Source organism: Hypomesus nipponensis, chromosome 11 (genome assembly GCF_054491055.1).
Source record: "Hypomesus nipponensis isolate SF chromosome 11, ASM5449105v1, whole genome shotgun sequence".
Classification (NCBI taxonomy): domain Eukaryota; kingdom Metazoa; phylum Chordata; class Actinopteri; order Osmeriformes; family Osmeridae; genus Hypomesus; species Hypomesus nipponensis.
In genome coordinates this window covers 2,037,501-2,062,500 of record NC_140371.1, presented here as the reverse complement: position 1 = coordinate 2,062,500, position 25,000 = coordinate 2,037,501, and the positions used below count along the sequence as shown (strand labels likewise).

The following is a 25,000-nucleotide window of genomic DNA, read 5'->3' as shown; positions in this document are numbered from 1 at the left end:
ACTGTACCCACCCTGTACCCACCCTGTACCCATCCTCTACCCACACTGTACCCACCCTGTACCCACCCTGTACCCACCCTCTACCTACACTGTACCCACCCTATACCTATACTGTACCCACCCTGTACCCACCCTGTACCCACACTGTACCCACCCTGTACCCATCCTCTACCTACACTGTACCCACCCTGTACCTACACTGTACCCACCCTGTACCCATCCTGTACCTACCCTGTACCCACCCTGTACCCACCCTGTACCCACCCTGCACCCACACTGTACCCACCCTGTACCTACCCTGTACCCACCCTGTACCCACCCTGTACCCACCCTGTACCCACACTGTACCCACCCTGTACCCACCCTGTACCCACCCTGTACCCACACTGTACCCACCCTGTACCCATCCTCTACCTACACTGTACCCACCCTGTACCTACACTGTACCCACCCTGTACCCATCCTGTACCTACCCTGTACCCACCCTGTACCCACCCTGTACCCACCCTGTACCCACACTGTACCCACCCTGTACCTACCCTGTACCCACCCTGTACCCACCCTGTACCCACCCTGTACCCATCCTCTACCTACACTGTACCCACCCTGTACCCACCCTGTACCCACCCTGTACCTACCCTGTACCCACCCTGTACCCACCCTGTACCCACACTGTACCCACCCTGTACCCACACTGTACCCACCCTGTACCCACCCTGTACCCACCCTGTACCCATCCTCTACCCACACTGTACCCACCCTGTACCCACCCTGTACCCACCCTCTACCTACACTGTACCCACCCTATACCTATACTGTACCCACCCTGTACCCACCCTGTACCCACACTGTACCCACCCTGTACCCACCCTGTACCCATCCTCTACCTACACTGTACCCACCCTGTACCTACACTGTACCCACCCTGTACCCATCCTGTACCTACCCTGTACCCACCCTGTACCCACCCTGTACCCACCCTGTACCCACACTGTACCCACCCTGTACCCACACTGTAATCACCCTGTACCCACCCTGTACCCACCCTGTACCCATCCTCTACCCACACTGTACCCACCCTGTACCCACCCTGTACCCACCCTCTACCTACACTGTACCCACCCTATACCTATACTGTACCCACCCTGTACCCACCCTGTACCCACCCTGTACCCACCCTGTACCCATCCTCTACCTACACTGTACCCACCCTGTACCTACACTGTACCCACCCTGTACCCACCCTGTACCCACCCTGTACCCATCCTCTACCCACACTGTACCCACCCTGTACCCACCCTGTACCCACCCTCTACCTACACTGTACCCACCGTATACCTATACTGTACCCACCCTGTACCCACCCTGTACCCACACTGTACCCACCCTGTACCCACCCTGTACCCATCCTCTACCTACACTGTACCCACCCTGTACCTACACTGTACACTCACTGTACCCACCCTGCACCCACACTGCACCCACCCTGTACCCACACTGCACCCACACTGTACCCACCCTGTACCCACACTGCACCCACACTGAAATAACACTCAAATGCACACTCCACACACTGCACACCTACAGTAGAAGCACCAACACGTGCCATTTGGCACAACACGCTAGCTGGCTCTATGGAACAGGCCTCTGGGTAACGGTGGGTCACACCGTGCTCCCCCTCCCCCTCCCTGTGGAGCCGGAGAGAGACGCACATCTGCTCGGAGGAGGCATGACATCATCTCGTGAAGTCAGAGGGAGCTGGACATCTCTGTCCCACCAGTGACACGCACACGCATGTTGTGTGCTGTGAGACAGACTGTAAACTGATACAGACATCAGAGCTATCAGAGCGCTCACTCTCGATGTGTGGCGGGTGTGGGTGTGTGTGTTTGTTTGCGTTTTACGTGTGTGTGATATGTGTATGGTTGTTTTGTGTTGGTGTGTGTGTGCACTGTATGTATGTCAACAATCAAAAGGGGAGGACAGGAAGAGTCTATTATGAATTCAATGGTTTATTTGTAATCCCATGCATAGCTTTTTTTGTTGTCAGGATTCATATTGTAGGAATCAATATGCAAACTGAAGTGTTGAAAGATGTTTAGTGATCTCTCGCTGTGCCGATCTGAGCTGAGATGTTGCGTTTGCAGACAGAATGCGCCGACTCTGCGGGACATTCACTCTCTAATAAAACAGAGGGTTTAGGATCTCCTTCAAACGGCGCCAATAAGGACCGCCAGCCCCCTGAGGAGACCAGTACTTCTAAACCTCGCTGGCGTCCATGAATCACTGCTCCACTCCAAATGTTCCCTACAAAACCTAGCAGACATTTGAGTCAGACTTTATCAGACCACAAACAAGTGCAGAATCAACAACCTCATTTGTAATTCTCCCACTCCGCTTGTTGTCTGGAGGTGTGGGGAGGGTACCAGCCTGTTTAACGCCTAATCAGCCAAATACTGTTGCGTGCTAGAAGCCTTCTTGTCAAATAGCGTCCTGTGGATGCTCTTAAAGACGGCTTTGGTTAATTAAACGCATTGGGGGTGGAGGCGTGTGTGCGTCTTAATCTTGGATGAAAGAGACATGCGCTGAGTGAATGATGTGAATCCAAAATCAGACGCTCCAGGAGGCCTGTGAGTTCGTGTGTGGGGATCCCGCTCTGTGAAGACAATGTGAACCTCTCCCCAGCTTGGCTTTACTCCGAAACACAAGGAATATTGATGAAACTATATTCAGCTTAATGATGGACTTACTGATTATACAGTATCTGTTAAAAACAGACTCATTGATGATTTACAGCCTTCTAACAGTATTAGTGACTATACACAGCTTTATAATGAAATTCTTGATTATAGCAAAATGGTTAGTTCAGTATATCATAGAACACTGATGTAGAGTGTCGATGTGTTATCGTTATAATCTGTGGTGAGGAGGATACTGAAAGGCATGGATACTGATTATATAGTTGACACATTATGGTGTCATATGTCATCACATCATTTGGAATCTTATGGTGTGAATCCCGATGGTACAGGGCGTTCTGCAGGGAGCACCCGTGGCTGTGTGTGTCCGTGCCAGGCGGCTCAATGACAGGCGGAACCTCTCCGTTTAGGAAAAGTTTCTCCATGCTAATCACTTCCCCCTCATCAAGTACAATCTGTGATACATGGGGTAATCACAGCCCTTCTGTCCTCCGTGACGAAGGTCATGAAACAAGTGGTCTGATGAGACGACACGTTCACCAGCACACTGCTAATCATGGGAGGTCAGCGCACGCCAGGTGCTTCAGACAAATCACAGGATGGATGATACAGGCTGCCCGCTGGCACTACTGGCACTGCATGTGGGAATATTCTTGGGGGGATCTTGCTACAATTATGATATCCAATTTTGATGTCAGCTGTTTTATATCTGGCTCTTTGGATGAATTGGTGACAAGATCAGAGGCTATGATATGACTGGAACCAAGCAGGGGCGCCGGCAGGAATTTTGGGCCCCTTGAAAATAAAAATAGAATATAGCTGCAAGCAGCGATGCTGGTTCGTCCGCAAAATGGCAAAATATTATAAACATGTACACTTTAGAAGATTGAGACCTTGGACAACAAGAGAGCAAAACGGCTTCATGTTTTGCCATAAACAATTCCAGACTCTCAGTCGATGCATAACTAACTGAAGTCATGTCAGCAACAGGTCTACGATAGAATTTGTATTCTGCTTCTTACAAGAATAGCCTGTAACAATAAAGTAGCCGACTCTCTTGTACGATTAAAAATACACAACATACACAATCAGGGTGATCAACAAGTTCATATTAATTAAGCAACAATAACATTACAAACATCTAATTGAACGAACACAACAACTAAAATCCCTCGCAAGGCTGTTGTAACCAAACTATTTTCCACAATTCTTTGCGCTTTTGGACATGCCGCACTGCATGCTGGGTACCCAAGGGATCTGACGCTGATTATCTAGCAGTGCTCCGACTTCGTGATATGAGTATTAGTTTTTTGTCAGCTTTGGTACAAAGGTTAAGAAACGGTTGACATTTCAAGGTTAAATTGCATGGAATTGTGCATGGTTTTCAGAATGATGTCTGCCTGTTTAACTAAACAAGTAATACAAATTATGACAGGCCAAAAAACTGAAATTAATCCTGTGATCTTATGCTTTGCAGTAAAACGTTTCAACCCATTGAGCTACCCCCAAAGCTGAGAATTTCTGGTCAGTTTCTGTCAATAAAAAAAAGCTGTATATCCTGTAGCATGGCTTGTTCGATTCGGCCAAAGCTTAAACTGTAAATCAACCTGTGTTTTGACTTGAACATGCGATGTCACATCAACAGACGCTCCCTTGGTTCTACACAGTCATGCGTGTGAAACATGACGAGAGGCAGAGCCTCCCCCACTGCCACTGTAATGGTCTCAGACGGCCACGAGTAAATTATTGCGACATTTCTAACATACAACTCAGAACGAAGAAAACACAGTCAGTAGTAGCCTATTAAAATGGGCTACATACGTTCCGCATTCTGACATCGCAGCCTCTGCATGGGTTGTACCAGAGCCTCTCTGGTTGTAACATGTGAGGAAGTTCTCCCCTCCCAAATAGAGTTGGTTGGGTCCATAGCCCGTCTTTTCTAAATGGTTTTCCCAGATAGGCTACTGATTGTTGAACCGGGTGGCACAACCGTAACGATACGCGTCAGGGAGGAAGGATGGGAGCAGGGCCGGAGTGATGACATCACTAGACAAGGTTTTTTGCGCTCAAATAATGGCCAAACATTTTGTGTGGAAATCCCTATCTGCGTCACATCAAACTCATATGTCCGAGGTTTGGGCTAGAATATTTACAACGTCTGGCTCCGTGCTTGATTAACACTCGGATCGTTCAGCAGTCTCAAAACTTGAATTTTTTTCTTAATGGAAATTATAATTAGCAGAAGAGCTTACATTATCCGTTAGAAAATCATGTTCCGCTAACTAATGTACGGTGCCAGGTCTGGAGGCCTGTTGTTCCAGGGATATAGTCTACTATTTAGTTAGATGGTCCGCAAGTTTTTATTTATTGGCTAAGTGGTCCTTGGTCTGAAAAAGTTTGAGAAACACTGTTCTAGACGCTAGACAGGAGAGACGCAGAGTGCCGTGGGCGCCTGAGCTGGATGCTGCCTTAACAAGATCGGATAGTGAAGGTCTGAGCAGAGGGGGAGATGAGTCACATGTCATCACCGAGAGCTCGCCGACAATTACACCTCACCGTCACTGCCAGGTGACACCACAGCTCTGTGGAGAAGTCCCAAAGAGCTGCCCAGCGTAGGAGTGCAGCCGCCGGTCGATAAGAGGATGCCTGGATAAGACTGAGGATCAAAGCTGCTGATTTGTCAGCCTCGAGTCGCCAGCAGCCAGGCACTAGCTAGAATGACTGTGTCCAGTGTGCAGATCCCAAAGCCCCAAAGTCTACCCTCATATTACTCTGCTTCACGTCAGCCCGAAAGAGCTTTCACTATTACCTCAGAGTGGAGAGGCTGATGATTGCGATCTGTCAGGCCGGACTCAGATGAATACTCCCATACTGAGGAATGTGTGTATGTGGCAATCTCTGATGTCACATGTCATTACTCTGACTAAGAGCTAAGAGAGCAGCAATCTGTGTCCAGGGTGTGGAAGAAGTGTGTTCTCTCACACACAGTGTAAGTCTTTCCTGGGAGCGCTCCAAGGATGAAAGGCAAGCTTGTTGTTTTTCCCTCTCAGCCAAGGAGGGGAGAGGTCAATTGAGCTGTGTGACAGCCACCGCAGCCATCACCACACGCCACGCCCCTCTGGCTGTGGTTGACTGACAGGAGGGGCGGGGGGTGAGTGAGGGGGTGAGTGAGGGGGTGAGTGATGGGGGTGAGTGAGGGGGTGAGTGAGGGGGTGAGTGATGGGGGTGAGTGAGGGGGTGAGTGAGGGGGTGAGTGATGGGGGTGAGTGAGGGGGGTGAGTGAGGGGGTGAGTGTGGGGGTGAGTGAGGGGGGTGAGTTAGGGGGGTGAGTGAGGGGGGTGAGTGAGGGGGTGAGTGTGGGGGTGAGTGAGGGGGGTGAGTTAGGGGGGTGAGTGAGGGGGGTGAGTGGGGGGGGTGAATGAGGGGGGTGAGTGAGGGGGGTGAGTGAGGGGGTGAGTGAGGGGGGTAAGTGAGGGGGTGAGTGAGGGGGTTGCGCAAGTTGGTTGTCATGACTTTGTGCGCTCACAAACTGAACTTCAAGTTTAGGGCCTGGCACAAAGACTGCGCCATTATGCACTGCATTTTTCCATTTGCAATAATTTTTTGTTATTATGCTTCTAGTTCTTTTGGCGGTTTTTGCCTATGCTTTTCATAGTCTCAGGACTACTCATTGAATTGGTCTAACTGGCTGGTTTCGGGCTCTGATCGCTGGATATTCAAAGCCAATCGACTCATTCATGATCATTGTTTTCTTCGTACATGTCTCTTTTGTGGAGTGAAATGAGTGGAAGCATTGTGGCTTTGAGGGGGACCAGCTTGGGCTAGTAAAGCTTGTTTATATCTGTGCGTGTTCCCACATGGTAACCTCCGTGACTACATTTCCTAGGTAGCCACGGCAGCGGATAAATAAATAGTCTGAAAAGCTATGGCAGGCATCTCTCTCCTGCCAGCCAGCCCCCCTTAGAAGGGGTCATGAAGCTCTTCCATATCCTATTACCTCTCGGAGTGTTTGAGTGTTTGCTTCTGTTGTGCAATTGGTTCTCCAAATGCATTCTGGAAGCGTCCGAAATCTGATGAGGGCTATATTAAAAAATGTATATAATAAAAAAACATTCACTTCCTTCCTACGGCCGTACTAGGTGGAACAGATCAAGTTCACAACAAGGAGATATGGCAGTTTTAGCGTCAGGTCTGCCCCTGCCAACAGAACTGTGTGTTCCCTCGCTGTTGGTGGTCGTACTGGGTGTACACTGACACACACCACTGTTCCAAAGGCACGTGCAAGCCGTACAAGGACGAGGGGTAAATCCCCCCCCTTACACACACACACACACACACACACCCCTCCTCCCTACTGAAACAGAATGCACAGAGCTTTTGCGTTGTTGAGTGATGTTGGAGTGAACATTTTGGAGGTGGGCTCTTGAAACACACCAAGGCTCTCTCTCCTTCTCTCTCCTTCTCTCTCCTTCTCTCTCCTTCTCTCTCCTTCACTCTCCTCATTCTCCCCTCACGCTTGTCAAGGCTTTCTCTCGTTCTCTCTCCTTCTCTCCCCTCATTCTCCTTCTCTCTCCCTCTCTCTCCTTCTCTCTCCTTCTCTCTCCTTCACTCCCGTCATTCTCCTTCTCTCTCTTTCACTCTCCTTTTCTCTCCTTCTCTCTCCTCTCTACTTCACTCCCCTCATTCTCCTTCTCTCTCCTTCTCTCTCCTTCTCTCTCCTTCACTCCCCTCATTCTCCTTCTCTCTCCTTCTCTCTCCTTCTCTCTCCTTCACTCCCCTCATTCTCCTTCTCTCTCCTTCACTCCCCTCATTCTCCTTCTCTCTCTTTCACTCTCCTTTTCTCTCCTTCTCTCTCCTCTCTACTTCACTCCCCTCATTCTCCTTCTCTCTCCTTCTCTCTCCTTCTCTCTCCTCTCTCCTTCACTCCCCTCATTCTCCTTCTCTCTCCTTCTCTCTCCTTCTCTCTCCTTCTCTCTCCTTCTCTCTCCTTCACTCTCCTCATTCTCCCCTCACGCTTGTCAAGGCTTTCTCTCGTTCTCTCTCCTTCTCTCCCCTCATTCTCCTTCTCTCTCCTTCTCTCTCCTTCTCTCTCCTTCACTCCCGTCATTCTCCTTCTCTCTCTTTCACTCTCCTTTTCTCTCCTTCTCTCTCCTCTCTACTTCACTCCCCTCATTCTCCTTCTCTCTCCTTCTCTCTCCTTCTCTCTCCTCTCTCCTTCACTCCCCTCATTCTCCTTCTCTCTCCTTCTCTCTCCTTCTCTCTCCTTCTCTCTCCTTCTCTCCCCTCACTCTCCTTCTCTCTCCTTCTCTCTACTTCACTCCCCTCATTCTCCTTCTCTCTCCTCTCTCCTTCTCTCTACTTCACTCCCCTCATTCTCCTTCTCTCTCCTCTCTCCTTCTCTCTCCTTCACTCCCCTCATTCTCCTTCTCTCTCCTTCTCTCTCCTTCTCTCCCCTCATTCTCCTTCTCTCTCCTTCTCTCTCCTTCACTCCCCTCATTCTCCTTCTCTCTCCTTCTCTCTCCTTCTCTCTCCTTCTCTCCCCTCATTCTCCTTCTCTCTCCTTCTCTCTCCTTCTCTCCCCTCATTCTCCTTCTCTCTCCTTCTCTCTCCTTCTCTCTCCTTCTCTCTCCTTCTCTCCCCTCATTCTCCTTCTCTCTCCTTCTCTCCCCTCATTCTCCTTCTCTCTCCTTCTCTCTCCTTCTCTCCCCTCATTCTCCTTCTCTCTCCTTCTCTCTCCTTCTCTCTCCTTCTCTCCCCTCATTCTCCTTCTCTCTCCTTCTCTCTCCTTCTCTCCCCTCATTCTCCTTCTCTCTCCTTCTCTCTCCTTCTCTCTCCTTCTCTCCCCTCATTCTCCTTCTCTCTCCTTCTCTCTCCTTCTCTCCCCTCATTCTCCTTCTCTCTCCTTCTCTCTCCTTCTCTCTCCTTCACTCCCCTCACTCTCCCATCACGCTTCTCAAGGCTCTCCAGAGAAACATACAACAGACTATTCACACACAGACACCTCCACACACACACACACACATACACACGCACTCACACTCTCCCCACCCTCACACACACCCATACACACCCCATCCACACACACCCACCTACCCACACACACCCAAACACCCAGACACACCCACACACCCACAGACACTGCCAACCCTGTGATTAGGTGTGCAGCTGTAGCATGTGGCATCTCTCCTGTGTGGGAGAGGATAAACAGCAGGGCGTGGTCTAGTCAAGAATGTGGGGTTCCATCTCATCGCGGCCCCTCCCTCTAACGTCAACACATCACAGAGATACAGCCTCTGGGGGGGGGGGGGGGGGGGGGGGGGGGGGGGGGCAGCCTCTGCCATCTGTCTGGGAGGGGGCGGGGCCTCTGGTCTGAGAAAACCTGGGATCCTTTAGACCCCAAAAATCACATAAAAAAATACGATATGTTCAGCCCATAAGGTTTCTGTTCACCACCAAGGTTGTTCATTACTCCTTTAAGGAAATGTACAGGTACAAACATTGTATCTGTGTCCGCTTGACTGGTCGGTGACAGCTCTGTGAGCTGTTCTCCCCTGTTCTCTCTCACACACACACACACACACACTCACACACACACACACACTCACACACACACACACACACACACTCACACACACACACACACTCACACACACACACACACACACACACACACACACACACACACTCACACACACACACACACACACACACACACACACACTGAAAGTCCCACAGCACTTCCAGGCTCCCCTTCCAGCGACGTCTTTCTGAGAGTCTCTCAGGACCTGGCTAAGGCTCGTTTCTCCTGCGGCTCCCAGCTAGTGAGGCGGCGAGGCCGTCAGCCGTCAGACTGCTGGAGCACTGGAGAGGAGGGGAGAGCGTGGACCTGACCTGTTCTTTAACGAACAAGCCCTGCTACGACACAGTCACACCTTCAGCTCCACACACCAGCTCTGGTGCCCAACACACTGACACTGCTCCGGTCCAGAAACCATGACAGTGAAGATGCTCGTTAGAAGTCCATCATGTTTTTGTTTTGGAAACATGCTGGCAGAAGATGGAGTGTTACTTGCAGTTCCCAAGCTTCACATATACCCTGACAGTGGGACACTTTACTAATTGGATGACGCAATCTGGTTCTCCACTGGTTCCGGAGCAGCTTCGCTCAAGAATAGTTTTCTGGGTTGTTTCTGTGGCTGTGACACCTCAAGCAGAGCTACATCTCACATCAACTAAACACAGTAAACACAGAAGGCTTGCCTGTCTTATTCATCAAGGCAGCTGATTCAATCTGTGCTTCTGATTGAATCAGACATGGCCTGGTTTAAGACACAGGGGCGTTGTGAAGAGGATTCATCCCACCCAGCAGGATATGGAGCAGCACCTGCCCATGACCCACACCACTGTTCCACACGGCTGAGAAGCTGGAAATCATCTGGGTGTGTATAGGTCAGCGAGGCAAGAACCAGTTCAAATCAATCCTCCTGAAGGTCAGAGGGAACAGGCACCCACATGATCTGGCGGCATTCTCACACACTCCACCTCCAAACACACACACACACACACACGCACCCTCTAAGACCTGAGCAGCTGCTGCTTCCTGTGTTCTCTATTTGGCCCCCCTCCCCGCACACACACACGCAATCACATGCACACACACATTCACTCCTCAGAGCTCGGATAAAGCGCAAGCTAAAAGCGACTCTTACCTCCCGGAGCCTGTGGTTCTGGTCCTCCAGGCTGGGGTCGCTCTGGGCTGAGGCCCCCCCAGGGCTAGGCATGTCTACTGGGGCTCTGCAGAGCGCTTCAACCTCCCCTACTCAGCTCCTTCATCAGGGGTTGGCCATGTATACCCGGGGCTGTGTCTGTGGCTGTAAGTATGTATGTGTGTGTGGGCGCTGGTGTGGGTGTGTGTGTGTGTCGGTCTGGGTGTGTGTGCATAGCTGCAGTGATTGCCATTTATAGACACACAAAAGCCACAAATAGCTCTCATATGGCAGGCAGCAGTCCTTTAGGCACCGATAATGACAATGAACTCCTTATCTCTGCCAGCTGCAGAGCCAAGTGCCCCTGGGAACCCAGTCCGTCCTTGTTGCTGTTTCAATCGAAACAAAAGAGAAGAATAGAGGAATGTGTATGTCTGAGAGAAAGAGAGAGAGAGTGTGTGTGTGTGTGTTAGTGAGAGAGTGTGTGTGAGAGAGTGTGTGTGAGAGAGTGTTTGTGAACAACATGTGTTTGTGTGATAGGGAATGTGTGTGTGTGTGGGTGTGTGTGGGTGTGTGTGTGTGTGTGGGTGTGTGTGTGTGTGTGTGTGTGTGTGTGTGTGTGTGTGTGGGTGTGGGTGTGTGTGTGTGTGTGGGGGGGTGTGTGGGTGTGGGTGTGGGTGTGGGTGTGGGTGTGTGTGTGTGTGTGTGTGTGTGTGTGTGTGTGTGTGTGTGTGTGTGTGTGTGGGGTGTGTACGTAACAGCAGTCCTGGCGTGTGTTTGAGAGCGCTCAGTGTTTCCAGCACAGCAGTCCAGTTGATGCCCCTTGTGTGAGCAGGCCAGGTGTGAAGGTAGTGCTACGTGTTAACAGGGAGTCCCCGCAGAGCCTGTTAGACTGTGCTGTTACACCGTCATGTACCCCTGTACGGATGTGACACTCAGCCTGGCTGTCCAGCCCCTCAGAGGACGTGAATGGCTAGTGGTAAGTACACAACATACCACCCCTCCCCACACACACACACACACACACACATACATACACACATAGGGTCACAGACACACAAATCAGTTCTCTGATTGTCTCTCGGCCAAGCAGCGGTAGATCGGCCAGCATCGGTAACAGAATGCTAAGGGCCGACCACCAGACACTCCACTTCAGTCATGAACTCATGGACTGACTTATCAATTTGTGGCAACAGAAAAGGGTCTTTGGCTTTGGTTCTGTCTGATGGGAAAAGCCCTGCCTCAGAGCAGCAGGCAAGGCAGCAGTACACAGTCTGAGCAGGCAGGGAGCACAGGATGTTGACGATGGGGACGGGAACTCTGTCAAACAGAGTCTAGACTTTGCAACAAGCAATTCCAAAGGCTTTACACAGCACAAACAACATTACATTTACATTTATGCATTTCGCAGACGCTTTTATCCAAAGCGACTTCCAAAAGAGAGCTGTACAAAAGAGCCTAGGTCACTGATCATAACAACGAGCCATTGTGGGTAGCCAAAACATGAAGCATACATTGTGAAAACCAAATAATTATCAAAGGGAAGAACCATAAGAGCAGTTAAACATGATACAATTAAACAACATGAACCTTGAAAAGTGCAAGGATGAACCTGTGAACAAAAAAAAGCAACAAAATTATATTACACAGCAAAAACAATAGTTTTAAGTCAGTTACAACTAACCAACAAGAGCAACAAGTCTCTTCATAAGAGTCATGTGATCCTGGAGGAAACATCAGGTCCAGCCAAACAACAACATCCTGTAGAGACAATACAGAAGATGTTCTGGTGGAGGGATTCAACAGGTAGACAACATGCAGGTTGATACACGATGTGTGTCCTGGGCTGGGAAGGCCTGCAGTAGTCCAGTCCTCTGAAGGGGAGGCCTGCAGTAGTCCAGTCCTCTGAAGGAGAAGGCCTGCAGTAGTCCAGTCCTCTGAAGGGGAAGGCCTGCAGTAGTCCAGTCCTCTGAAGGGGAGGCCTGCAGTAGTCCAGTCCTCTGAAGGAGAAGGCCTGCAGTAGTCCAGTCCTCTGAAGGGGAAGGCCTGCAGTAGTCCAGTCCTCTGAAGGGGAGGCCTGCAGTAGTCCAGTCCTCTGAAGGGGAGGCCTGCAGTAGTCCAGTCCTCTGAAGGAGAAGGCCTGCAGTAGTCCAGTCCTCTGAAGGGGAAGGCCTGCAGTAGTCCAGTCCTCTGAAGGGGAGGCCTGCAGTAGTCCAGTCCTCTGAAGGGGAGGCCTGCAGTAGTCCAGTCCTCTGAAGGGGAGGCCTGCAGTAGTCCAGTCCTCTGAAGGGGAGGCCTGCAGTAGTCCAGTCCTCTGAAGGGGAAGGCCTGCAGTAGTCCAGTCCTCTGAAGGGGAAGGCTTGCAGTAGTCCAGTCCTCTGAAGGAGAAGGCCTGCAGTAGTCCAGTCCTCTGAAGGGGAGGCCTGCAGTAGTCCAGTCCTCTGAAGGGGAAGGCCTGCAGTAGTCCAGTCCTCTGAAGGAGAAAGCCTGCAGTAGTCCAGTCCTCTGAAGGGGAGGCCTGCAGTAGTCCAGTCCTCTGAAGGGGAGGCCTGCAGTAGTCCAGTCCTCTGAAGGAGAAGGCCTGCAGTAGTCCAGTCCTCTGAAGGGGAAGGCCTGCAGTAGTCCAGTCCTCTGAAGGGGAGGCCTGCAGTAGTCCAGTCCTCTGAAGGGGAGGCCTGCAGTAGTCCAGTCCTCTGAAGGGGAGGCCTGCAGTAGTCCAGTCCTCTGAAGGGGAGGCCTGCAGTAGTCCAGTCCTCTGAAGGGGAAGGCCTGCAGTAGTCCAGTCCTCTGAAGGGGAAGGCTTGCAGTAGTCCAGTCCTCTGAAGGAGAAGGCCTGCAGTAGTCCAGTCCTCTGAAGGGGAGGCCTGCAGTAGTCCAGTCCTCTGAAGGGGAAGGCCTGCAGTAGTCCAGTCCTCTGAAGGAGAAAGCCTGCAGTAGTCCAGTCCTCTGAAGGGGAGGCCTGCAGTAGTCCAGTCCTCTGAAGGGGAAGGCCTGCAGTAGTCCAGTCCTCTGAAGGGGAAGGCCTGCAGTAGTCCAGTCCTCTGAAGGAGAAGGCCTGCAGTAGTCCAGTCCTCTGAAAGGGGAGGGCTGGTCTCAGTCAGCACGCCTGCAGTTGACGAAACATGACATGAAGCTTGGGTACCATGAAAGGACCAGCCTTCAGATGAAACGCTTCAAGTAATGTGTGGATACTGTAACGAGGGGGCCTGATGTGCAGGCCTGGTGAAAAAGAAAGATACATTGAGAAGAACAAGAGACTGAATACATGAATGCATTCATGAACGATGAGTACGTTTGTATATTCATAGAAACATGACTTGAAAGAAACAAACATTCTGAGAATCTAAGACTGGGAACATGACATGAATGATCAATATGCACGAATTCCTTGGAAGATGAATGTGAAAAGAACGCGTGAAAAGACTAGATAGTCCTAGAAACAAGAGAGCTGATATTTAGAATGACCTCTAATCATGAATGAGAGGCAGATGCTCGTGCCCTGTTACTCTGCGTCTCACTGATATGCACAGATAGGATTTCACCATCTACTGTTGTCCATCTTCCTGTTCATACACAGCAGAGCGCTGTGAATGGATTCGCATTTGACATTTTATTTCATTAATCTTGAACATGATTTTCCTCAGGGTTTAGATGATAAGGATGGAGCCTGCTCACATGGAGGTCAGACAGTTTGGGATTGATCCCTAACCCTAACCCCTTTCATCCCTGGATATTTGGCCTACTCTCACCAACCATGACTCACAAACACTGTCTGCTCATGGCCACTGACTACAGAATCCAGACTCAATAAAACACTTCTGGTCTTTCATACTTTGGGAAAGATCATCGAAGCTCAGTGTCATCTATGTGATTGTGTCTAGTTGTGACGTTGGCTTTGGTTCATACATGCAAATAATAGTTACCTCTTCTCTCGCAATTTCCCTTCGCAGAGTCCCCTCCCACATCCCTCACCCTTACATTTACATTTAGTCATTTAGCAGACACTCTTATCCAGAGCGACTGACAGTAAGTACAGGGACATTCTCCCCGAGGCAAGTAAGGTGAAGTGTCTTGCCCAAGGACACAACGTCATTTGGCACAGCCGGGATTCGAACCAAAAATCCTCTGATTTATAGCCCGACTCCCTAACTGCTCAGCCATCTGACCCCCCCCCAGCCCCCTACTCCAGCTCTCAAACCTTCCCTTCAACCCCAATAACTCCATCTTCAGCTTTCCTCCATCCCCTCCCCTGCTCTACACATCATCCTCCACAACCCACATTACACACACACGCACACCTCTTCACCCTGTCACCCCCTATCAGTGGGTGAAAAGCAGACCTCAGCAGTCGACCCTAATCCCTTAAGTGCGCCACATTTCTCATTCTGTTTGCAGCTGTGCCTGCCAGTCGGTTTCTCAATCCTTCTCCTCCTGGCCTCTGTGTCCTCTCCCTTTCTCTCTGTTTCTGTCTAGCCTTCCTCTCTCCTCCTGGCCTCCCCCTCTCCTCCACTCCTCCCTCTCTCCTCCTGGCCTCCCCCTCTCCTCCATGCCTCCCCCTTTTCTCCACTCCTCCCTCTCTCCTCCTGGCCTCCCCCTCTCCTCCACTCCTCCCCCTCTCCTCTTGGCCTCCCCCTCTCCTCCTGGCCTCCCCCTCTCCTCCACTCCTCCCTCTCTCCTCCTGGCCTCCCCCTCTCCTCCTGGCCTCCCCCTCTCCTCCACTCCTCCCTCTCTCCTCCTGGCCTCCTCCTCTCCTCCTGGCCTCCCCCTCTCCTCCATGCCTCCCCCTTTTCTCCACTCCTCCCTCTCTCCTCCTGGCCTCCTCTCCTCCTGGCCTCCCCCTCTCCTCCATGCCTCCCCCTTTTCTCCACTCCTCCCTCTCTCCTCCTGGCCTCCTCTCCTCCTGGCCTCCCCCTCTCCTCCATGCCTCCCCCTTTTCTCCACTCCTCCCTCTCTCCTCCTGGCCTCCTCCTCTCCTCCTGGCCTTCCTCCTCTCTGTCTTTCCGAGAACGCCCTCTGTATCGGTATCGTTTTTCTTGGTCTCGATATCTGCCTTTCCCCTCATTGAAATGACTGAGTGTGCACCTCTGCAAACCATGGTGATCACATGAGAATGGCTAAATTCGAGGCATCTTACAGCAACGGGTCTACGAGCCATTGCGATACATCCGTTGTAAACATTAGAGCATGTTGCCGCCTGTCTGCTCCTCATTAGCATTTAAAGCTACAGACACTGAAACAGCGCGTTTTGAGGAAAGCTGATTGTGGGACTACTTGTAGTGGCTATAATTCTGCACCAAGGCTGAATTTCGGGAAAGAGACTTCAGATACAGTAATAGGGAACCACTATCGCCTATATAAAAGCATCCAAAAACAGCATGTCATGTGACCGTAAATTTTCCACTCCTCTGTCTTCTCAGCCCCAATCTAGTGTGTGTGTGTGTGTGTGTGTGTGTGTGTGTGTGTGTGTGTGTGTGTGTGTGTGTGTGTGCGTGTGTGTGTGTGTGTGTGTGTGTGTGTGTGTGTGTGTGAGTACAACTCTCTCTGTGCCTACAGTGTCTCTAACCTCACTCACATATACAAAGTCATTATCTTACATCCCACAAAGCCAATTAAAACAACCTCTGTTTTATCTCATTCAAACAGGAGGCTTGTTACTCCACAACCATGTCCTGATAATTGGCTGCTTCTGATCCTTGCTGTAATGACACATGGCTGAGCTGGAAATTCGCGTTATCAGGAGTGTTCTGAAGCAGCACACACTCCTGCTTATTAGCATGCCTGTCCAGGTGTGACACATATCTAGGAGGCTATATAGCCAGGGGGCTGGATGGCTAAGAGGCTAGGAAGTCAGGGGGCTTGATAGCTGAAGGGTTAGGAAGCTAGAAGGCTAGGAAGCTAGGAATCTAGGGGGCTATGAAGTTAGGGGGCTTGTGGGCTAGGGGGCTAAGAAGCTAGGGAGCTAGGAAGCTAGGGGGCTAGGAAGCTAGGGGGCTAGGAAGCTAGGGGGCTAGGAAGCTAGGGGGCTAGGAAGTTAGGGGGCTAGGAAGCTAAGGGCTAGGAAGTTAGGAAGCCAGGGGGCCAAAAGGTAAGGGTGCTGCATAAATAGGGGGCTAGGAAGCAAGGGGGGCAGGGGGCTAGGAAATTAGAAAGCTAGGGGGTTAGGACGTTAGGGGGCTGGGAAGCTAAGGGTCTAGGAAGCTAGAGGGCTAGGAAGCTAAGGGGCTAGGAAGTTAGGAAGCTAGGGGGCTAGGAAGTTAGGAAGCTAGGGGGCTAGGAAGTTAGGAAGCTAGGGGGCTAAGAAGCTAGGGGGCTAAGAAGCTAGCTTCTTAGGGGGCTAAGAAGCTAGGGGGCTAAGAAGCTAGGGGGCTTGGAAGCTAGGGGGCTAGGAAGCTAGGGGGCTAGGAAGCTAAGGGGCTAAGAAGCTAGGGGGCTAAGAAGCTACGGGGCTAGGAAGTTAGGAAGCTAGGGGGCCAAAAGGTAAGGGTGCTGCATAAATAGGGGGCTAGGAAGCAAGGGGGGCAGGGGGCTAGGAAATTAGGAAGCTAGGGGGTTAGGACATTAGGGGGCTGGGAAGCTAGGGGTCTAGGAAACTAGAGGGCTAGGAAGCTAGGGGGCTAGGAAGCTAGGGGGCTAGGAAGCTACGGGGCTAAGAAGCTAGGGGGCTAAGAAGCTAGGGGGCTAAGAAGCTACGGGGCTAGGAAGCTAGGGGGCTAGGAAACTAGGGGGCTAGGAAGTTAGGAAGCTAGGGGCTAGGAAGCTAGAGGGCTAAGAAGCTAGGGATCTAAGAAGCTAGGAAGCTAGGGGGCTAGGAAGTTAGGGGGCTAAGAAGCTAGGGGGCTAGGGAGCTGGAGGCTAGGAAGTTAGGAAGCTAGGGGGCTATGAAGCTAGGGGGCTAGGGGGCTAGAGGGCTAAGAAGCTAGGGAGCTAAGAAGCTAGGGGGCTAAGAAGCTAGGGGGCTAAGAAGCTACGGGGCTAGGAAGCTAGGGGGCTAGGAAGCTAGGGGGCTAGGAAGCTAGGGGGCTAGGAAGTTAGGAAGCTAGGGGGCTAGGAAGCTAGAGGGCTAAGAAGCTAGGGAGCTAAGAAGCTAGGGGGCTAAGAAGCTAGGGGGCTAAGAAGCTACGGGGCTAGGAAGCTAGGGGGCTAGGAAGCTAGGGGGCTAGGAAGCTAGGGGGCTAGGAAGTTAGGAAGCTAGGGGGCTAGGAAGCTAGAGGGCTAAGAAGCTAGGGAGCTAAGAAGCTAGGGGGCTAAGAAGCTAGGGGGCTAAGAAGCTACGGGGCTAGGAAGCTAGGGGGCTAGGAAGCTAGGGGGCTAGGAAGTTAGGAAGCTAGGGGGCTAGGAAGCTAGAGGGCTAAGAAGCTAGGGAGCTAAGAAGCTAGGAAGCTAGGGGGCTAGGAAGTTAGGGGGCTAAGAAGCTAGGGGGCTAGGGAGCTAGGAGGCTAGGAAGTTAGGAAGCTAGGGGGCTATGAAGCTAGGGGGCTAGGGGGCTAGAGGGCTAAGAAGCTAGGGAGCTAAGAAGCTAGGACGCTAGGGGGCTAGGAAGCTAGAGGTCTAGGACGCTAGGGGGCTAGGAAGTTAGGAAGTTAGGGGGCTAGGAAGTTAGGGGGCTAAGAAGCTAGGGGGCTAGGGAGCTAGGAGGCTAGGAAGTTAGGAAGCTAGGGGGCTATGAAGCTAGGGGGCTAGGGGGCTGCACAACTACGGGTATAGGAAGCTAGGAAACTAGGGGGCGAGGAAGTTAGCGTGCTAGATTGCTGGAGGGTTAGGAAGCTAGGGGACTAGGAAGCTAGGGGGCTAAGAAGCTAGAGCAGGGGTTTTCAACTGGGGGTCCGCGTCCCCCTGGTGGTCCACGGTGGCAATGCAGGGGGTCCGCGACAAGAGCCTATGTTGATCAGTCCACCATTGTTTTTTTTGTTTTTTTTATAAATTTGCTTTTATATTTCAACACATTTCCAGATTACTCTTGAAAATCGTGAAAAATATCTAAAATAAGAAAAATATGTCTAAAATAATATAAAGGTAATGAAATCGGCTTGGGGCTAGAACAACAACTACTAGTACAACTACAAACTGCTATTTAATTTTAAAATAATTTAATTGTTTTGAATTCTTAAGCACTGAAAATCAACCGTTGTTTGAGGTTTTTAAATTAAAGCTACATGGAAAACCAAATGTAAAAACGTCCTTCTATACACATGCAGGCACGCACACACACACACGCGTGCAGGCACATCAGTGGGCCGCAAATTACTTTCTAGTAAGAATGGTGGTCCCTGGTACAAAACCAGTTCAAACCCCTGAGCTAGAGGGTTACAAAGCTAGGGGTCTAGGAAGCTCTGGGGCTAGATGCCAGACAGCCAGAGGGTGTAGTATGTCAGTAAGAACAGAGGAATCCTAACCCTCCAGCATGTCGCGTGTCTTCTCTCCTGCATGAGTGTCGTGTGTGTCTGGTATGTGCTCATGCAGACCACCATGAGCTGGAGAGGGTGGTCTCTCTCTCTTAAGCCCCCAGGCCAATAACAATCTGGAAAACCTCTGCCACCTGCAGTGGAATCCGGATGGGGAAATGTTGCTGTGATTTCCCTAAAGAGCAGATGTAACATTTGCCATTGAGTTTCAGGGAAAAGCTTTCAGCAACAGGCCTTCTTCTCTCTCTCTCTCTCTCTCTCTCTCTCTCTCTCTCTCTCTCTCTCTCTCTCTCTCTCTTGTTGTTCTAAGACTGTTGTTCTAAGATTGTTGGGGGCGTACACTGTATACAGTGTACACACACTCACTGACACACACACACTCACTGACACACACACACTCACTGACACACACACTCACTGACACACACACTCACTGACACCTCTAGCTAGCGAAATCCTAACTTAAATAATGTGAATCTGATGGCAAATAAAGGCTAAATAGCCTACATTTCAAACCCTTAAGTAATAGCACGCCGCATTCAATTTCTGCAAATACATTTATATATATAAAACTATTTCTGTAAAGAAACTCACCTTTGAAGAAGCAATGTTCCAGGTGAAACCAATGCATGAAAGACGGTGGAACTTAAGATAACCCCTGCAAAATATCTTCTGAAACCCCAGTTTCAGCGATGCATTGAAATGGGCATGTGCAACGTTGTTGCTCAGGGGCAGACTGAGGGGCAGGTTTGCTAAGGAAGAACTGTAATATTCTGTGATGACTTGTCTTTGAAACATGTTTATAGTAAAGAATGAAAGACTTAATCGTCTACATTTATACGTGTTGGGATGCAACATTTAATATATTTAATATTATTTTTCTGGGAGATTCTCAGGTAAAAGGAATTAGTCAGCTGACCCAGAGCTGTGTGTGAGCTGAATGTGATGAGGTAACTGGCTGAATGTGATGAGGTAACTGGCTGAATGTGATGAGGTAACTGGCTGAATGTGATGAGGTAACAGTCTGAATGTGAGGAGGTAACTAGCTGAATGTGATGAGGTAACTGGCTGAATGTGATGAGGTAACAGGCTGAATGTGATGAGGTAACAGGCTGAATGTGATGAGGTAACAGGCTGAATGTGATGAGGTAACTGGCTAAATGTGATGAGGTAACAGGCTGAATGTGATGAGGTAACTGGCTGAATGTGATGAGGTAACAGGCTGAATGTGAGGAGGTAACAGGCTGAATGTGATGAGGTAACAGGCTGAATGTGAGGAGGTAACTGGCTGAATGTGATAAGGTAACAGGCTGAATGTGATGAGGTAACAGGCTGAATGTGATGAGGTAACAGGCTGAATGTGATGAGGTAACTGGCTAAATGTGATGAGGTAACAGGCTGAATGTGACGAGGTAACTGGCTGAATGTGATGAGGTAACAGGCTGAATGGGATGACGTAACAGGCTGAATGTGATTGCAGCAGAGTTCATCATGTATAAAAGCAGCTGCAACCAGGCCACAGTCAGACTTTTTCCTCAGTTCTCACTGGACAGCATCAACACCCCAAAGAGAAGCCATGAAGCCAGTGATCGTGCTATACGTTGTGCTGATGATGATTGCACTGGTGTGGAGTAAGTGCTGTTTAACTTTACTGTCACTTCATCAAACTCTGTGTTTCCTGTTGGCTAAATCATCTTGGCTTATATAAACTGTAGTGGATAAATAAGTTGTTAGCTGTTTTCTTCTGCCATTGAATAGCAGGTTTTACAGCAGAACCTTGAAAATGTCTCAATAGATGTGCCTTTCAATGTGGCGCACATGAATGTTATTACAACTTAGGATGGTGTACTGCTGGAAAATGGTAAGTATAAATCTGTAGACTGGTTTTCATCCATAGATATCTTTGGTTGTTTTATTGTGTGCATGTTACTTGTGGCATGAAATGATCTTTCTTTTGTCAGCTGCTGTGTTCCCTGCTGTGTTTTCTTCTTATTCCAATTAAGTTTATGTACAGAACAAATATTCTGGTGCATGTAACTCTGCCAGGCTATTGCATTGTGTACTTCTGTCGATCAATTTTATATGTCTTGTTAGTTAGCCTACTGCATCCAATCAGCGCTAAAGTGTAGTAGGCCTACCTACCCTTTCCGTTCAGAGTTAATGTAATGTGTTTTTGAGTTAATGTGATCGTTTTCCATTTGGGGGAGCGTGTTTTTGTATTGGGGGGAGGTGAACAAGTCATCCGATTTGGGGGGAGTTGACTCGTATTCGGGGGGAGTGTTTTGCACTTCAAGGCCACCGTAGTACGAGCGAAAAATAGTTTTGGGAGCATTATGTAAAACAAACAAACAGCCGTTTTTTCAATTGTGAAACATTGTCTAGTGAAGGTAATTACGTTTACGTTTAGCCTGGTTTTCTATGGAGCTAGAAAGCTGACAAAAGTATCTGAATTTGAATATGAAACATGTGAAATATTTGCGTGTCGAATTTCATAAAACTGAAATATTTTGCTGTTGAATATATAATATCTGAATTATTTGTATGCCGAATTTAATAAAACGGAATTATTTTGATCCAAAAAAACAAATTTCTAAAATTCAGATTGCAGGAATTCAGATTCTTGAAATTCAGATTGCAGGAATTCAGATTGCCGAAATTCAGATTGCGGAAATTCAGATTCTTGAAATTCAGATTGCTGAAATTCAGATTGCCGAAATTCAGATTGCGGAAATTCAGATTTTGTCTGAACTAGGCCAAAGGTGAAACAGCTTGCCTTCACAGGGAAAAGTAGAATATTTCAGAACGACCGAATATAGACATTCTCTGACCGAATTTTACCCCAGAACAAAAGCTAAGAGTTGCTCGTTGGAGGAAGAGTATGGAGCAAGTGCTTATGAAGCGCTCTTTTCTGTGTTGGAGTTCTTTTAAGAGCTTGATGGCATCAACATCCAGCCTGATATAAAATCATGAACTTCAATTGTGTCTCTTAATTATAATACCCACACAGAAAATCCAGGTTGAATCAAGTCACGCTAGCTAGCTACTGTATTACTAATAGCCAATTTTGGATGGTCAAGCATATTTTTCATTGTCTCCTTATTCCTATGTTCAGCCTATAGGCTATGTTCATTTCCTAAGTGACATTTCAGATCGGTTATGGACAGTGAAATATTTGCTGTCTGAGAGATCGGACATAGTATTTAACAGCATAGATATAATGAGTTATCTATGGTTAACAGGATATATCTGTAGTGCGGCCGGGTGTGATTGGATTCATTGTCCACATGTCGTCTGGAAGTCAGTTTCGATCAAATGCCAACGATCTCCATACTAGATCTTGCCAACGTATCTTCTACACATCGGGACGTATGTGTGCTATCCCAGATACTTGTGTGTGATCTGGGTATTCCTCCAACTAGCAACTCAGTTTGTTCTGAGGTAAAGTTCGGTCGTTCTGAAATCGTCTACTTTTCCCTGTGAAAGCAAGCTGTTTCACCTTTGGCCTAGTTCAGACAAAATCTGAATCTGAATTTCCGCAATCTGAATTTCCGCAATTTGAATTTCAGCGCTCTGAATTTCAAGAATCTGAATTTCAGTAATCTGAATTTCAAGAATTTGAATTACTGCAATCTGAATTTTAGAAATTTGTATTTTTGGATCACAATAATTCAGTTTTATTAAATTCGGCATACAAATAATTCAGATATTATATATTCAACAGCAAAATATTTCAGTTTTATGAAATTCGACACACAAATATTTCAGATCTTTCATATTCAAATTCAGATACTTTTGTTAGCTTTCTAGCTCCATAGGTTTTCCATATTTATATTCTCTACTAGCTGGCTTTCGATCTGTCAGTGTCATTGTTGTGTATAAGCGGCACTAAGGGCTGTGTAGACGTTCATTTGATATCGACCAACCGTCCTAGGTGAAAGGGGGGCCGGCCAACCGTGTTGCTGGAAAACCGTGTCACTCAATCTTCTGACGAAATTTAGTAGTTGTATAGTTGTAAAAAAAATGATAAGGCAAGCGGCCCTCTGGCCCATAAGTGCCTTCGGCCCATTGGAAATTCTCCCGGTGCTCCCGATGGCCAGTCCGCTGGTTGCAGCTACAAATGATCCCAAAATTATGTCACAAAATTATGTCACAAAATGATATTTAATAATCGGTTAGGCTTTAGAGTCTGTCCCCTCCTGACAAGTGGTGTCCAAAGACTTCCTATGGGAGGCTTCATGAGCTTGACATTGCTAAATTCATTTCTTCTTCAATCTAAATTACACAACTGTATGCTGCTGAACACTTTAAAGTGAGGAAAAAGAGAAGGACAGATGTTGTGATGCCAATTTGTTTTCTTTACGATTCATGTATATATAATTCAGTTGATCACTTAGGTCTATCTGGCTATGCTGGTTGTTTATGCATAATGCTTAGTTTCTCATGGTTGTTAAAAATGTTTTATTTTCAAATGTCCTGCAAGTCACTTTGGATTTGACAAATACTTGAAACTTGACCTCAACTTTAACTTTGTCGTTGGCAACAGTTTGTTATTTTTTTAAACACATCCAACGATAAATTATGTGAAATTCTGTTGTGTTTCACCACTATTTCTCATGACAGTATTGAAACATAACTGTTGATCAGTTGTTTTGTAATATCCTTAAATAGATAGTTACATTTATAGTGTAACATGTAATCTCCACAACTCATGAAAAACAAAACAGAGTTTAGATAGAGTTAAAGGAATTGTTAGCAAAGCATGAATTCTGGATATAACTATCGAAGCATTCGGTCTCGCACACGCAGAATGGACAATAGTTTCTTTCCTAGGGCCATTGGGCTTATGAACAGACACGGACACTGTCACTATCAGCAATATTTCACTATTGTACTTCACTTGTCTTAGGTTAGAATAGGTTTATAAGGTTAGTATAGGTTATTTCAGCCACTGGTTGCACTATAAGCAATATTGCACTATTGTACTTCACTTGTCTTAGGTTAGAATAGGTTTATAAGGTTAGTATAGGTTATTTCAGCCAATGGTTGCACTATAAGCAATATTTCACTATTGTACTTCACTTGTCTTATAGGTTTATAAGGTTAGTATAGGTGTATTTAGAGGTTTAGTATACTATTTTGAATATTGTATATTATTTGTATATTAGGAGGTTTACTATATTTGAGCTTATCATAGATGTAATGTATGTTCTGTGTACTGATATGTTATGCCAGGTGCCCAGTCTGGCCCTGTGTTGTTCTGTGCATCTGACAATAAAAGACTTGAACTTGAGACCTACTCTGATCAGGCCTGTTTTACTTGGTTGATGTGACCATCTGCATCACCCCACATTCCCAGAGTGCAGAATGTTCCATCTCTCTCCACTCATGAGACATATCAGCTTTAACACCAATGCACCTCCTTCTACTAGTTCAAATAATCTTCTCAAAACTTGAGGGGGGACGAAGAAGAGGAAGATGAGAGAAACAGAGACGTGCCACCAACAAACGAAAAGCAGGATGAAGAGGAAGAGAGGGGAGTTTAGCGTTGTGGCAGATCCATCTCTTCACCAGCTGTCAAAGCTGGACTAGGAGTGGAAGATTAGGGGGGAACAGTGTCCAGGCTGAGACAGAGAGAGTTTGGTCTTGCTGCTCCATCAGAGCCCTCCACCTCAATCAGCAGTCCCTCTCAAAGACCCGCAGCACTCCAGAGAAACGTTTATTGAGAAATGTAATATTTGGCAGTATAAGAATAGATAGACAGTGAGAAACCAAACATTTTTGTTATCGTACAAGGCAAAGAAGGTTGAACATGTCGCACATTCTAGTATGAATAAAGGTGTAGCAGGTATAAAACAGGTACATGACTCCCTCTCTGACTTCCCAGTCAGGATGAAGCACAGCAGACAGGCTTATCTGTAAGACACAGCGGGCAGGGCACAGACACACCTGCTGTCTGGCCATCAGCACAGACTAATATAGGCAGCGCTCCGTAGATCCTTCCTAAGCTGGGGTCTCTTCCAGAGGCATGCTGGTTGCTGGTGCTACAGGTCTTCTGCTACACAACAATCCAGTGGTGCGTGTGTGCGTGTGCCTGTGTGTGTATGTGCGTGTGTGTACGTGTGTGTGTGTGTGCGTACGTGTGTGTGTACGTGCGTGTGTGTGTGTGTACGTGTGTGTGTGTGTGTACGTGTGT

General features: G+C 48.4%; 1 protein-coding gene across 2 annotated transcripts in view; it reads right to left on the bottom strand.

The window, feature by feature from the left end:
• mlip (muscular LMNA-interacting protein) overlaps positions 1-10,550 on the bottom strand; it is a 42,455-nt gene extending 31,905 nt beyond the window's left edge. Inside the window, exon 1 of one of the 2 annotated variants that reach the window (XR_014768802.1) lies at positions 10,409-10,550. Coding sequence is in view for 1 of the 2 variants with exons in the window: in XM_084709028.1 (XP_084565154.1) it covers positions 10,409-10,480 (72 nt within the window). In the remaining variant the exon portion in view is untranslated. The remainder of the gene's footprint in view (positions 1-10,408) is intronic. The other variant, XM_084709028.1, reaches the window with a different exon arrangement.
• Between the last annotated feature and the right edge of the window lie 14,450 nt (positions 10,551-25,000).